The sequence below is a fragment of the Protobothrops mucrosquamatus genome, unplaced genomic scaffold (assembly GCF_001527695.2).
Source record: "Protobothrops mucrosquamatus isolate PMUCROS unplaced genomic scaffold, P.Mucros_1.0 scaffold115, whole genome shotgun sequence".
Lineage (NCBI taxonomy): Eukaryota > Metazoa > Chordata > Lepidosauria > Squamata > Viperidae > Protobothrops > Protobothrops mucrosquamatus.
This window is the reverse complement of record NW_015386487.1, coordinates 380,168-393,911: the sequence shown is the minus strand read 5'-3', so window position 1 is coordinate 393,911 and position 13,744 is coordinate 380,168. Positions and strand designations below refer to the sequence as shown.

At 43.1% G+C, this 13,744-nt stretch overlaps 2 protein-coding genes across 2 annotated transcripts in view; both read right to left on the bottom strand.

Moving 5' to 3' along the window:
- The window catches only part of LOC107284786 (nicotinamide N-methyltransferase-like), a 13,428-nt gene extending 4,015 nt beyond the window's left edge, over positions 1-9,413 (bottom strand). Inside the window, exons 1-3 of the mRNA XM_029283514.1 lie at positions 9,401-9,413; positions 7,399-7,517; positions 2,314-2,525 (exon numbers count right to left, since the gene is read on the bottom strand). Coding sequence (XP_029139347.1) covers positions 2,314-2,525; positions 7,399-7,517; positions 9,401-9,413 — 344 coding nt within the window. The remainder of the gene's footprint in view (positions 1-2,313; positions 2,526-7,398; positions 7,518-9,400) is intronic.
- A 1,516-nt stretch (positions 9,414-10,929) lies between these two features.
- On the bottom strand, positions 10,930-13,375 carry LOC107284812 (nicotinamide N-methyltransferase-like). Its single transcript, XM_015812928.1, has 3 exons — positions 13,222-13,375; positions 12,481-12,688; positions 10,930-11,269 (listed from the first exon to the last, which is right to left on the bottom strand). The coding sequence occupies exons 1-3, from the start codon at positions 13,373-13,375 to the stop codon at positions 10,930-10,932; spliced, it is 702 nt and encodes a 233-aa protein (XP_015668414.1).
- Positions 13,376-13,744: the final 369 nt, after the last annotated feature.

The window sequence follows — 13,744 nt, the reverse complement described above, 5'->3', positions numbered from 1 at the left end:
CCATCTCAGATCAACAACTGTCCCTCACCTTGAGGTTAAAATTGGGAAAGCCGACACTTACCTACAGTGAATGCCCTGTGGGCCCCTTTCAAGAAAAAGGCTAGAAGCAGATCAACTCCATCATCATCAAACTTAATTTTATAATATGTTTCCAGATAGGTAGCCTGGTAGCCTGGCCCCTACCTTGTTATGCCTCTTTGTCAGCTGCTCTTCCTTGTCCCGACCTGCTCCACATTTTATCTTTATGCAGATTGCAACATGCTTAAAAAGTGGGGCAGCTGCCTAGTACAAGGGCAGCCTGAGCCATGCCTAGAGGGACCTATAGTGGAAGAGTGGATCAGTTCACCAGCTTAAACCACTTTGGCATGCAGCTGTTTTGCAAATCAGCCTCCCGTGTCCTGGAAAGACTCCACATGAAGACAAATTCTGGCAGAGTCCCTGCCTGGGCAAAGAACCAGAGTGCAAGAATCTTTTACCCAACTCTGCATGATCCAAATGTGTATGGAAGGACATTTAGAGGTGAGACAGTAAGCAGATAGGAAGGAAGGAAGACCAAGAGGGCTGAAGGAGGCTGCCCCCCCCACCTCCCAGTGGTCAGTGGTAGCCCCATGGGTGATCTGCCTCTGCTTTGAACTGACTCAGCATTGCCACTCATGGGGGCAGCAGAGAGAGGGGGATGAGGGGCTCTGACTTGTAGGAGAGCAGCGGCTGGAGGCACAGAGAGGGTCACCAAGTGGGAGGTAGCCAGGAAGAAGGGAGTGCCATCTCAGAAAGGGTAGGGTTGAAGGTAGCACAGGACAACGCATACTCAGAAAATCCACATACACAGGAAACAGAGAGACACAACACAAGGGAAGCACAAACCAACACACAAACACAGAGGCAAGATGTTACTTTATTACACACAGTACCTACTAGGAAAGGCATAGAAAAGATCACAGAAGCCACGTGGTGTGTGCTTTCCCTAACTTGTATAACAGTTTCATAACAATTGTTGGGGAAATCTCTGGGTGTTACATCAACAGTTGCCTAATATTCATGGGCTACATTTCTGGGCAAGAAGAATGCACAGCCCCTTCTCATCTGCTAAAGAAGGAGGGAAGTGGATCCTGGTCTCCTCAATCCATTTAATGACAAAGCCAGCCTGTCTCACTGCCTCTTCTATCACCTCCTTCTCCAAGTAGAGGGTAGAGAACTTGCGTTGGCCAACCATGTAGTAATACTCTTCAATCGTTGAATGAAAGAGAAGGTGCCCCCCTGGTTTCAGAAGAGAACTGATGTTCCTGAAGGCTGTTCNGGGGGGGGAAGAAAGGAGGAGTATGACCTGCCTACCTCCAAACCTTTGTCAACCTAGAGTTGCCCTTCTTTTTATGGATGGAGACAGGGCGGGGCAAGAAAAGGAAAGCCCTTCTCTCTGCAAGAATTCCTTCTTGCCTGAATTCAAATATCAGTTGGGGACCTGGAAGGTCTAGAACAGTGTTTCTCAGCCTTGGCAACTCTTAAGATGTTGGGGTTCTAGCTCCAAGAATTCCCCAGCCAACACAAGGAGCACAGGATTAGGGTTGGGTCCCCATGTAGCTGCCACCATGGTCATCAATCTTTGTATTGGCACCACATACCTCACAGATGCAGAGGGTGCTATACATTATTTCAATAAATTAAAAAAAGAGCCACGTGTGACTATGTCATCATAAATATACCATTATTTATGTCCCTGGATAAAAGGTTGGGATGCAAAAAGATAATGGCAGCCTTTATGTGATGATGTCTCCTGTCTGGCATCCTAGGGTTGCTATGGAAATGGTCAATTTGTATGTTCAGTTAATTCATTCCTAAGCAGCACATGGATTCCCACTGCCTTTCTGCAGTTGGAACTGGCAGGAGAAGAACCACTCAGGCTCAAAGAAGATATGGACCATTGAGCAGGAAATGACCCTGCAGATCTTCTGAAGCACTGCAGAAGAATTGAAACAGAGACTGAGCTTGGAACAACTGGATCTCCATTTCTCATTTGCTCAGGAGACATAGTGGACTTTGCTTTGCTAGCGCAATGGGCACATGTAAATCAGCAGTGGCTAGCAAAGCTTTCTGAGAGAGAGAGTCTACTTGGGTTCTTCAATGTGGACTCTTCGGATCTGCACAATTATTCTCCTGTTAAGTTCCTGATGCAAAATCTCTCCTGCTACATTTTCATAGATGGACAGATAAGGTAAAGTTGGAAGAAGAGTTCCTGATTGCTTTCTTTGGCTAAGACTAAATTAATCTGCATCTTAAAGTCTTTCAAACAAAAAGATTTATTCTCCTTCTACCTACCTGTCTCCCTCCAACTCACAGACGTATTTGACAATGGGCGTCCAGTCGAAAGACCCAGGTTCCCTCTTCAGCCATCGCTGCACCTCCTCCCGGTTCTGGTCAGTGTAATCGGTGGCTATGATCTCCCGGAAGGACTCGCAGGCAGAGAGGAACTGGTGGATGGTTGGGCCGGTGCCAATGTTGATCAGGGTATCTCCCTTGATGCCATCTGCAGCCCATCAAACCAAATGTAGAGTTTTTGAAGCTCAGTCTGCTTTGGGTCCTTCACATCTGCTATTCCTCACACTGTTGCCTATTTTGCCCATCTAAGCTGCCTCAGAAGCACATGAAACCCTTCAAAGAGCATCCTGGAGACCACCTTACCATTTGGCAACCCCTTGTCTTCTTAGCATTCCCATGAACCTATTTCCAACCAACCTGTTTGCTCATTTCACAAGAAGAAGTACACACATGTGAAAACTTTTGTCCACAAGCCAATTGCTTGGGTTTCATTTCCATATCTGTCTATAAACTGTTTCAAGTTCTCCCCTCTGGACTCCGCTATAGGTCATTGCATGCCAAAACAATTAGACATATAGTTTTTTCCCCATGCCATCTTTCAGTTGAACACCTAATTTCCACAGCACTGTCTTAGGCCTAAAGATATTTGCCCATGTAGTAGGCTGTATTATCTTTCTCACCTTTCTCATTTTCTCATCTTTCTCATATTTCCTAATACCTTCTCCTATTGGTATGTGTGATTTAGCACCTGATGTTGTATCTTATGATTAATAATTGTAACTATGATTTATGTTCTATGACCTATCACCTTGTTGTTTATATGTACACTGAGAGCTATGCACCGGAGACTCGACTCCTATTCTATTCTATTCTATTCTATTCTATTCTATTCTATTCTATTCTATTCTATTCTATTCTATTCTATTCTATTCCATTCCATTCCATTCCATTCTATGAAAGGTCAAATAATGTTTGTGACCATTTTGGCATCTGCCTTTTGTAAGCTACTTCCACTTTGTGACTGTTTGTACCCTGAAGAGAACATCTAAGTGGTGCAGGCTATAATGAGCAAATTGTGAATATAACAGAGTTGTCAACGCTGATAACATCGGATGTTTTTGCATTGACAGCAGATGGAAATATAGCCATCTTTTCCCTTTCACTTTTAGAGTTAGATGATGCTGGGAGGAGGGATGTAACAACACTAAATGTAGGGTGAGAATCAAGGCTATTGAGCCCAGAGCTGATAAAGAATTGGTGGGCTGGAGAGCTGGAGAAGAAGCCCGTGCTTCAAGCTAATTGGGGAATGTGATTTATGACGGTTAATTGGAGGAGGGAATTGTGCTTTGATACTATGTGCCCAGGGGAGGGGAATTCAGTTTTTGGCTTAATATTATGGTTCCAACAGATGAAACTCTTCAAAGAACTTTGAGGCATTGTTTACCTTAAAGAGTCTTTTATTCGAATTAAACTGGAGACACTATTTAGAAGTGAGCAAGTTGCCTTTTGAAGTATGGAGTGATCACAAAAATCTAGAAGCACTGAAAACTCCCTGCAAATTGTCTCTGAAACAAATGCGATGGAGGAAAAAACCTCTAAGCTAATGCTCTATCCAGACTGCCCCAGTACAAAAGCCAGCATCAACAGGTTAATGAGGCAATTATCTCCAATCCACAAACAGCTTCTCAACTCACACTGTGCAGAGTCCCACCTTCAAGAGTCCCTAACCCTGATGACCCTGGGGCAAAGAAAATAAAACAAGAGTTCCTCACCGACCAATGATTCAAAGATAATCAAACCTCCCTAACATGCAGGGATGGTTTGGCTTGGAAGGGGGGAAAGCTATAATTGCCAGAGACCCTCCACCTTAATGCTCTCCGACATGGACATGACGTAAAACAGGCTGGGCACTTTGGATATTTAAAAACACTAAACCTCATCCGCCAGCAATTATCATTGCTAGGAAGGATTTCGGCAATTAAAATGAATGTTCTACCAAAATTTTTATACCTCTTTCAAACAGCTCCAATACAATTGGGGAATTTTTTTTTTTGATGAATTGAATAAAATGATTAATAAATTTATATGGCAAGGTAAAAAAGCACAAATAAATGTTAAAGCGTTACAGGATAGTAGAAGTAGAGGTGGCCTTGGACTCCCAAAATGGGAAATTTACTATCAAGCAGCGGGATTGCTTTGGATCAGTGACTGGATAAACCTAGAAAACAAAAGAGTCTTAACAATTGAAGGTCATGATTTACAGGCTGGATGGCATGCTTTTCTATGGGGAAAAGATAAGAAAACCCATACATATTTCCTCCGACATCAGATAAGGGATGCATTAATTTGGATATGGGAAAAAGTAAAAAAAATATTATATGAAAATTCCAATTTGGACCTCATCAATGGAGGCGATGATCCATCCAAGCACATTAGATAAAACAAAGATGATAAGGTACAAAGAATTATTAGACAATCAAGGGAAGCTAAGATCAAGAGATGAATTAAAAGAATAGGGAATAACTATTGATTGGTGGCTATATACACAGATAAAATCAAAATATAATAAGGATGTGGAGGAGTATGGGATATGTTGGACATTACAACAATTGGATAAAATATTGACAAATAAGGGAGAAAAATTCTTAACAAAAACTTATAAACTCCTATTAGAAATTGAATTGGAAGAAGAAATAGTAAAGGGCCCGATGATAGCATGGGCCCAAAACATAGGTAGAAATATAGGATTAGAGGAATGGGAAAGAACATGGAACATAAATTACAAATTAACGTTGTCAACTGCATACAAGGAAAACCAATACAAAATGTTCTACAGATGGCATTTAGCACCGGCGAGTTTGGCTAAAATATACAAAAATATGAATCCGGATTGTTGGAAATGTAAAAACAAAGAAGGAACATTTTATCATATGTGGTGGCAATGCCCCAAAGCAAAGCCTATTGGGAGCAGATTAGGAGATGGTTACAGGAAATAACAAAACAGCAAATTGAACTCAAACCTGAAATATTTTTATTAGGTATAATTAACCCAAAAATAAAGAAACAACTCCAATACATCATTATACATATTATAACTGCAGCACGCATTGCATATGCACAATGTTGGAAAAGGGAGAACATACCAACAAATGCAATGATTGTATGTAAGATATTAGACTGTGCTGAGATGAACAAACTTTCCTTAGAAATAAAAGACAAAGAAGCTACAGAATTTTACGAGGTATGGGACATGTATTATAACTGGCTAGAATTGCGGAATAGAAATGTATGAGGAGTAATGTAAATAAATGTAAATAAACTTAAGCGATATAGGACATAGTATTGTTAAGGGAAAAGAAAAAAATGTATTGTGTATTATGTTTGTTTGTTAAAAAAAGGAAAAATAAAAATAAAAAATAAAATAAAAAAAATAAAAACACTAAACCTTGTCTGCCGGCAATTCTGGTGGCTGGCATTGAAATGGGATGTGGAAAGCTATGTCCGGAGCTGTGCTGTTTGTGCTACCATGATAAGAATTCCAGGGAAAACCCCTGGGTTATTGCAAACGGTGGCAGACCCTTCCCAACCATGGAAAGAAATTGCTATGGATTTTATAATAGATCTATCTGAAAGTAGACAAAATACAGTCATCTGGACATCTACCGGCTGCATGGTGCACCTAAACAAATAATTTTGGACAGAGGGGTGCAGTTCATAGCTAGGTTTTGGAGAAGTTTTCTTAAACTAATTGGCTCATCTCAAGGTCTATCATCTGTTTTTCACCCGTCTACTAATGGGGCGGCTGAATCCGCGAACTCAATGGTGGAGCAATATCTCAGATGCTATGTTAACTACCAACAAATGAACTGGACTGACCTCCTCCCTTTCACAGAGGTGGCTAACAATAACTCTGTTCACAGCAGCACCGGCTTCACGCTTTTTAAAGTGGCTATAGGGAAAGAGTTCAGCCCAATACCTAAATACCCCCAGGTGCCCTCCGCTTCACAAACACTTGATCAATGGGTGAGGAGGTGGGAAGAAGTTTGGAAAACCATGAAAACTGCTTTAAAAAAGGCTTCCGAGACATATAAAAAGCAGGCAGATTTTAAAAAGGGTTCCTCAAAGAACATTCCAAGTTGGGGAAAAGGTTTATCTGTCAACTAATATTTACGGCTCAAATTACCTAGTAAGAAGTTAGGACAGAAGTTCTTGGGACCTTTCCCCATTGTAAAGATCATTAACCCAGTCACAGTGGAATTAAAACTCCCTAAGCTCTTAGGAAAAGTTCACCCTGTTTTCCATTACAGCTTGTTGAAACCTAATCGGGGTTCCACTTTAAGACCTCCCCCTAAGAAGGTACCAGGACCCCTCGTGGTGGCAGGACAGACTCACTAAGAAGTAAAATTCTTGATTCTAGAATTTTTAAAGGGAAATTGCAGTACTTAGTACAATGGAAGGGATATTCGTTGTCTGAGGCCACTTGAGTGAAGTCTAGCAATGTGAAAGCTGACAGACTCATTAATAGGTTCTATAAGAAACCCCCTAATAAACCGAGAGGCAATCCCTAACATGTGCTTTTGTTTACATTACAGGATTTGTCCTTTTTGTAAGGGGGGCGGATGTCAATGCTGCTAACATCGGATGTTTTTGCATTGACAACAGATGGAAGTGTAGCCATCTTTTCCCTTTTGCTTATAGAGTTAGATGATGCTGGGAGGGGGGGATATGAATGAGAGTCTAGTTAGACATAACAACACTAAACATAGAGTGAGAATCAAGGCTATTGAGCCCAGAGCTGATAAAGAATCGGGCTGGAGAGCTGGAGAGGAAGCCCATGCTTCAAGCTAACTGGGGAATGTGATTTACGACTGTTAATTGGAGGAGGGAATTGTGCTTTGATATTATGTGCCCAGGGGACGGGAATTCAGTTTTTGGCTTTGATTATGTAGTGCCGATATTATGTTACTTGAATAAAAGATTATTTAAGGTAAACAATGACTCAAAGTTCTTTGAAGTGTTTGATCTGTCGGAACCATGACAAGAGTAACATATTTGAAAAGGACCTTGGAGATATTCTAGTCCAACCTCCTGGACATGAAGGAGACCCTTCATGTCCTTCTCCCGGAAGGACTCGCAGGCAGAGAGGAACTGGTGGATGGTTGGGCCGGTGCCAATGTCGATCAGGGTATCTCCCTTGATGCCATCTGCAGCCCATCAAACCAAATGTAGAGGTTTTTGAAGCTCAGTCTGCTTTGGGTCCTTCACATCTGCTATTCCTCACACTGTTGCCTATTTTGCCCATCTAAGCTGCCTCAGAAGCACATGAAACCCTTCAAAGAGCATTGTGGAGACCACCTTACCATTTGGCAACCCCTTGTCTTCTTAGCATTCCCATGAACCTATTTCCAACCAACCTGTTTGCTCATTTCACAAGAAGAAGTACACACATGTGAAAACTTTTGTCCACAAGCCAATTGCTTGGGTTTCATTTCCATATCTGTCTGTAAACTGTTTCAAGTTCTCCCCTCTGGACTCCGCTATAGGTCATTGCATGCCAAAACAATTAGACATATAGTTTTTTCCCCATGCCATCTTTCAGTTGAACACCTAATTTCCACAGCACTGTCTTAGGCCTAAAGATATTTGCCCATGTAGTAGGCTGTATTATCTTTCTCACCTTTCTCATTTTCTCATCTTTCTCATCTTTCCTAATACCTTCTCCTATTGGTATGTGTGATTTAGCACCTGATGTTGTATCTTATGATTAATGATTGTAACTATGATCTATGATCTATGACCTATCACCTTGTTGTTTGTATGTACACTGAGAGCTATGCACCGGAGACAAATTCCTTGTGTGTCCAATCACACTTGGCCAATAAAGAATTTTACTCTACTCTACTCTACTCTACTCTACTCTACTCTACTCTACTCTACTCTACTCCACTCCACTCCACTCCACTCCACTCCACTCCACTCTATTCTATTCTATTCTATTCTAGAAAAGGTCAAATAATGTTTGTGCCTTTTGTAAGCTACTTCGACTTCGTGACTGTTTGTACCCTGAAGAGAACATCTAAGTGGTGCAGGTTATAATGAGCAAAATTGTGAATATAACAGGGAAACATATTTGGAAAGGGTCTTGGAGGTCTTCTAGTCCAACCTCCTGGACATGAAGGAGACCCTATATCATTCTGAGCAAATCTCTGTCCAATCTCTTCTTAAAAACCTCCATTGATGGTGCACCAATAACCTCTGGAGGCAAGTTCTTCCACTGGTTAATTGTTCTCACTGTTAGGAAGTTTCTCCTTAATTCCAGGTTTCTTCTCTGCTTGATTAGTTTCCAGCCAATGCTTCTTGTTTTGCCTTCTGGTACTCTGGAGAATAGGTTGACCCCCTATTCTTTGTGGCAGCCCCTCACATCTTGGAACACTGCTATCATTTCCCCCCTCGTCCTTCTTTTCTCTAGACTAGACATACCCAATTCCTGCAACTGTTCCTCATATGCTTTAATCTCCATCCCCCTAACCATCTTTGTTGCTTTTTTCTGCTCTCTTTCTGGAGTCTCAACATCTGTTTTATATTATGGCGATCAAAACTGGATGCAATATTCCAAGTGTGAATATGAATATTCCAAATGTGAATATGAACCAATGAGCTTGCGTTGTGTCTCTTGGTTCCTCCTGGCTATCTCAGATCAACAAGCGTCCCTCACCTTGAGGTTAAAATTGAGAAAGTCAACACTTACCTACGGTGAATGCCCTGTGGGCCCCTTTCAGGAAAAAGGTTACAAGTTGATCATCAACATCAAGGTTAACTTTATAATATGTTTCCAGATAATCTTTGGGAAGAAAATTCTCAGCATAGAAATCTCCCTCTGTGAAAGGCTCCTCCATCACCCCACAAACTCTTTTGCCAACTGCTGGCTGCTCCCTTCAAGCCCTGAGCTTTATAATATTTTTATCTTTGTTGGCTCTGCCCCCAGATTTCTTTTACAGATCAGATTCTCAACAAAGCAGACTATTGCATGCTGCAGCTTGATCATCTTGCCCACCTCCTGACTAGTGATTTGATGCCAGGACCTGACCTGTCCTTTCCATCTTACGCAATCAGATGTTCTCCCTTGGAAAGACCCCCTTCCTCTCTGGGAAGAGGGAAGCAAGGGGGAAGGGAGGGAGGGTCCTCTTCCCGGAGGGCAGGAAAAGAGGCATGACAGAGAAGAGGGTGTTCAGGGCCAGATGTTCAAAGAGACAGGCTCCACCTCCCCTCTCTGACCACCCTACAGATGAGAATCTCTTGTTTGCTCCTCTGTGAGACCGAGGAGCAGGTGGAAGGAAGCTTTTTTGCTCCAGAAAAGTATTGTGGTTTCCTTTTCTTCCTAAATCCTGCGCTGGAGCGCAGCATTCTAATTCTGCCAGACAGTCCAGCTTTCCAATTTTTGGATTCTGTCCAGCCATCTTCCTTTCTCTCCTTTGCAGAGAGTGATGGAGAGAAGCACGCATGCACAAACACACACACACACATACAGAATAAGAGAGAGAGATTTTTTTTCCCTTTATTCTCCTCCCCCGCACTTTAAGCTATTTCTCAACCCCTTCTTTTCTTAGCATTCTCATGAAATTATTTCCAACCCACCAGTTTGAGCCTCTCTCAGGAAGAAATGACCATGCTGACCATCTCAGATCAACAACTGTCCCTCACCTTGAGGTTAAAATTGGGAAAGCCGACACTTACCTACAGTGAATGCCCTGTGGGCCCCTTTCAAGAAAAAGGCTAGAAGCAGATCAACTCCATCATCATCAAACTTAATTTTATAATATGTTTCCAGATAGGTAGCCTGGTAGCCTGGCCCCTACCTTGTTATGCCTCTTTTTCAGCTGCTCTTCCTTGTCCTGACCTGCTCCACAAATTACGCTTCTGCAGATTGCAGCATCCTTAAAAAGTGGGGCAGCTGCCTAGTACAAGGGTGTCCGTGGGCAGCCTGAACCACGCCTAGAGGGACCTATCAAGGAGGTGGGACAATAAGCAGATAGGAAGGAGGTAAGACCAAGAGGGCTGAAGGAGGCTGCCCCCTCACCTCCCAGTGGCCAGTGGTAGCCCCTTGGATGATCTGCCTCTGCTTTGAACTGGCTCAGCATTGCCACTCATGGGGGCAGCAGAGAGAGGGGGATGAGGGGCTCTGACTTGTAGGGGAGCAGCGGCTAGAGGCACTGAGAGGGTCACCAAGTTGGAGGTAGCCAGGAAGAAGGGAGTGCCATCTCAGAATGGGTAGGGCCGAAGGCAACACAGAACAATGCATGCTCAGAGAAGCCATGTACACAGGAAACAGAGAGACACAACACAAGGGAAGCATAAACCAACACACAAACAGAGAGGCAAGATGTTACTTTATTACACACAGTACCTACTAGGAAAGGCATAGAAAAGATCACAGAAGCCACATGGTGTGTGCTTTCCCTAACTTGTATAACAGTTTCATAACAATTGTTGGGGAAATCTCTGGGTGTTTCATCAACAGTTGCCTAATATTCATGGGCTGCATTTCTGGGCAAGAAGAATGCACAGCCCCTTCGCATCTGCTACAGAAGGAGGGAAGTGGATCCTGGTCTCCTCAATTCATTTAATGACAAAGCCAGCCTGTCTCACTGCCTCTTCTATCATCTCCCTCTCGAGGTAGAGGAGAGAGAAATGGTATTGGCCAACCGTATAGTAGTGCCCTTCAAGGGATGAATTAAACAGGAGGTGCCCCCCTGGTTTCAGAAGGGAACTGATGTTCCTGAAGGCAGATCGGTAGGTGGGGATGTCTTTGCAAGCCCCATCGAAGCAAAAGGTGGAGAGCAAACAATCTGCAGGAGGAAGAACCAGCGGAGCCAAAGGGTTGGGTTGGGTCACATCGCATTTCAGGTATCGCTTGATGACTCTTTGGACCTTCTCTTCCTTCTCTGGCCATTTTTCCCTGGTGGGGAGAAGACAGGAGGAGTATGACCTGCCTACCTCCAAACCTTTGTCAACCTAGAGTTGCCCTTCTTTTTATGGATGGAAACAGGGCAGACTTCCCAAGTCTGCTGTCCTTCAAGAAAAGGAAAGCCCTTCTCTCAGCAAGAATTCCTTCTTACCTGGATTCAAATATCAGTTGGGGACCTGGAAGGTCCCAGCTTTCAGAACTTTCCCAGCCAGTAATAGAAACATTGGTCTAAGAGCCTCTCCCCACGTAGCTGCTATGGCTCTATTGCCAATATATTAATCTTGGCATCACAGATGGGGGCTATAAATAATTTCAATAAAATAATAATGAGCGATTTTGGTTATATCATGGCTTAAGTCTCTGGATCAAAGGTCGGGGTGGAAATAGATAATGGCAACCTCTGTGTCATGAAGTCTCCTCTCTGGCATTATAGGGCTGCTGTGGAAATGGTCAATTTATATGTTCAGTTAATTAAGAGTTAATTCAGTTAATTCCTGAGCAAAAGTTGGATTCTCACTGCCTTTCTACAGTTGGAACCAGCAGGAGAAGAACCACACTTTTTCTTTTCAATTTAATGGGTGAGTCCACCGGGCAATGAAAAATAAAAAAATGAAAAATGGGGAAGAACATCAAGGCCTGGAGGGTTGAATAGGCTGCTACTCATCTTTCTGAGTCCGATGCAAGAAGAAACAGAGATGGAAGCCAATGGAGGGCTTTGGCTAGAGAGACCCTGCTTAGATAGAGGTCCCACCAGGAGAGAGCACCAGGGAAATGGAGGCCCAAAGAAGACATGGACCATTGAAGAGGAGATGACCCTGCAGGTCCTTCTGAAGCACTGCAGAAGAATTAAAACAGAGACCAAGTCTGAAACAACTGGTTCTCCACTTCCCATCTGCTCAGAAGAAAATGTGCACTCGTTGGCATTTACTAGTAGAATGGACACAAAAGCTACTGAGGCACTAGTAAGCCATGCTTTCTGAAAGAGAGTCCGCTTTGGTTCTTCAATGTGGACTTTTCTGGTCTGCTCAATTATTCTCCTGTTGAGCTCCTGATTGCAAAATCTCTGCTGCTGCATTTTTATATATGGACAGATTAGGTAAAGTTGGAAGAAGTGTCCCTGATTGCCTACTTTAGCTTAGGCTAAATAAATCTTATAGTCTCAAAAACTCTCAAAGCAAAAGCTATGTTCTTCCTATACCTACTTGTCCTCCTCCAACTCACAGACATATTTCACGACAGGCATCCAGTCGAAAGCCCCAGGTTCCTTCTTCAGCCATCGCTGCACCTCCTCCCGGTTCTGGTCAGTGTAATCAGTGGCTATGATCTCCTGGAAGGACTCGCAGGCAGAGAGGAACAGGTGGATAACTGGGCCGGTGCCAATGTCGATCAGGGTATCTCCCTTGATGCCATCTGAAGACCATCAAACCAAATGCAGAGTTTTTGAAGCTCAGTCTGCTTTGGGTTCTTCACATCTGCTATTCCTCACACTGTTGCCTATTTTGCCCATCTAAACTTCCCCAGAAGCACCAGAAGCCCTTCAAAGAGCATCCTAGAGGCCACCTGATCACCTGGCAACCCCTTCTCCTCTTAGCATCCCCATGAACCTATTTCCAACCCACCTGTTATCCCCTATCTCATGAAGAAGTCACTTGTGAAAGAGATTGGGGAAACATTTGTCCACAAGCCAATAGATTGGGTTTCATTTCCACATTAGTCTGCAGAAAAAGCCAAGTAATGTTTGTCAACATTTTGGCATCTGCCTTTTGTAAGAGGCTTCCAGTTTGTGGCTGTTATCCCGGAGAGGACATCTAAGTGGTGCAGGTTACGATCAGCAGAATTATGAAGATGAAGGGATAACTTTGAGATCTGCCTCTCGGCTCCTCCAGACCATCTCAGATCAACGTCCCTGCCTTGAGGTTAAAATTGGGGAAGTCAGCACTTACCTAGGGTGAATGTCCTGTGGGCCCCTTTCAGGAAAAAGCTTAGATGCTTATTCACTCCATTATCATCTAAGTTAAATTTATAATAGGTTTGCAGATAGTCTTTGGAAACAAAATGCTCAGAGTAGAAATCTCTGTGTGTGAAAGGCTCCTCCATCATCCCACAAACTCTTACCAACCGCTGGTTGATACTTTCAAACTCTGAGCATTTTTATATTTTTATGTTTGTTAGCGCCACCCCCTAATTTCTTTTTTTTTTTTTTAATTTTTTTATTATTTTCAAGTATAACAAAATATAAACATAAACTTGATGCATATAAATACAAGACATCAATACACAAAAGAAAAGATACTTTACGGGTGATCCCGGCTGCCCCCTCTCTGCTTCCCCCTCTTTCACCTACCAAGCCTTCCTCCCTCTAGACTCTCAACCACTCCACCTTCCTCCTTCCACTCCCTACTTCCCAACCTCTTTCTCAAGCACCAACCAGAAGCAGTTTGGGGTAACAGCCAGGATCATCCTCAT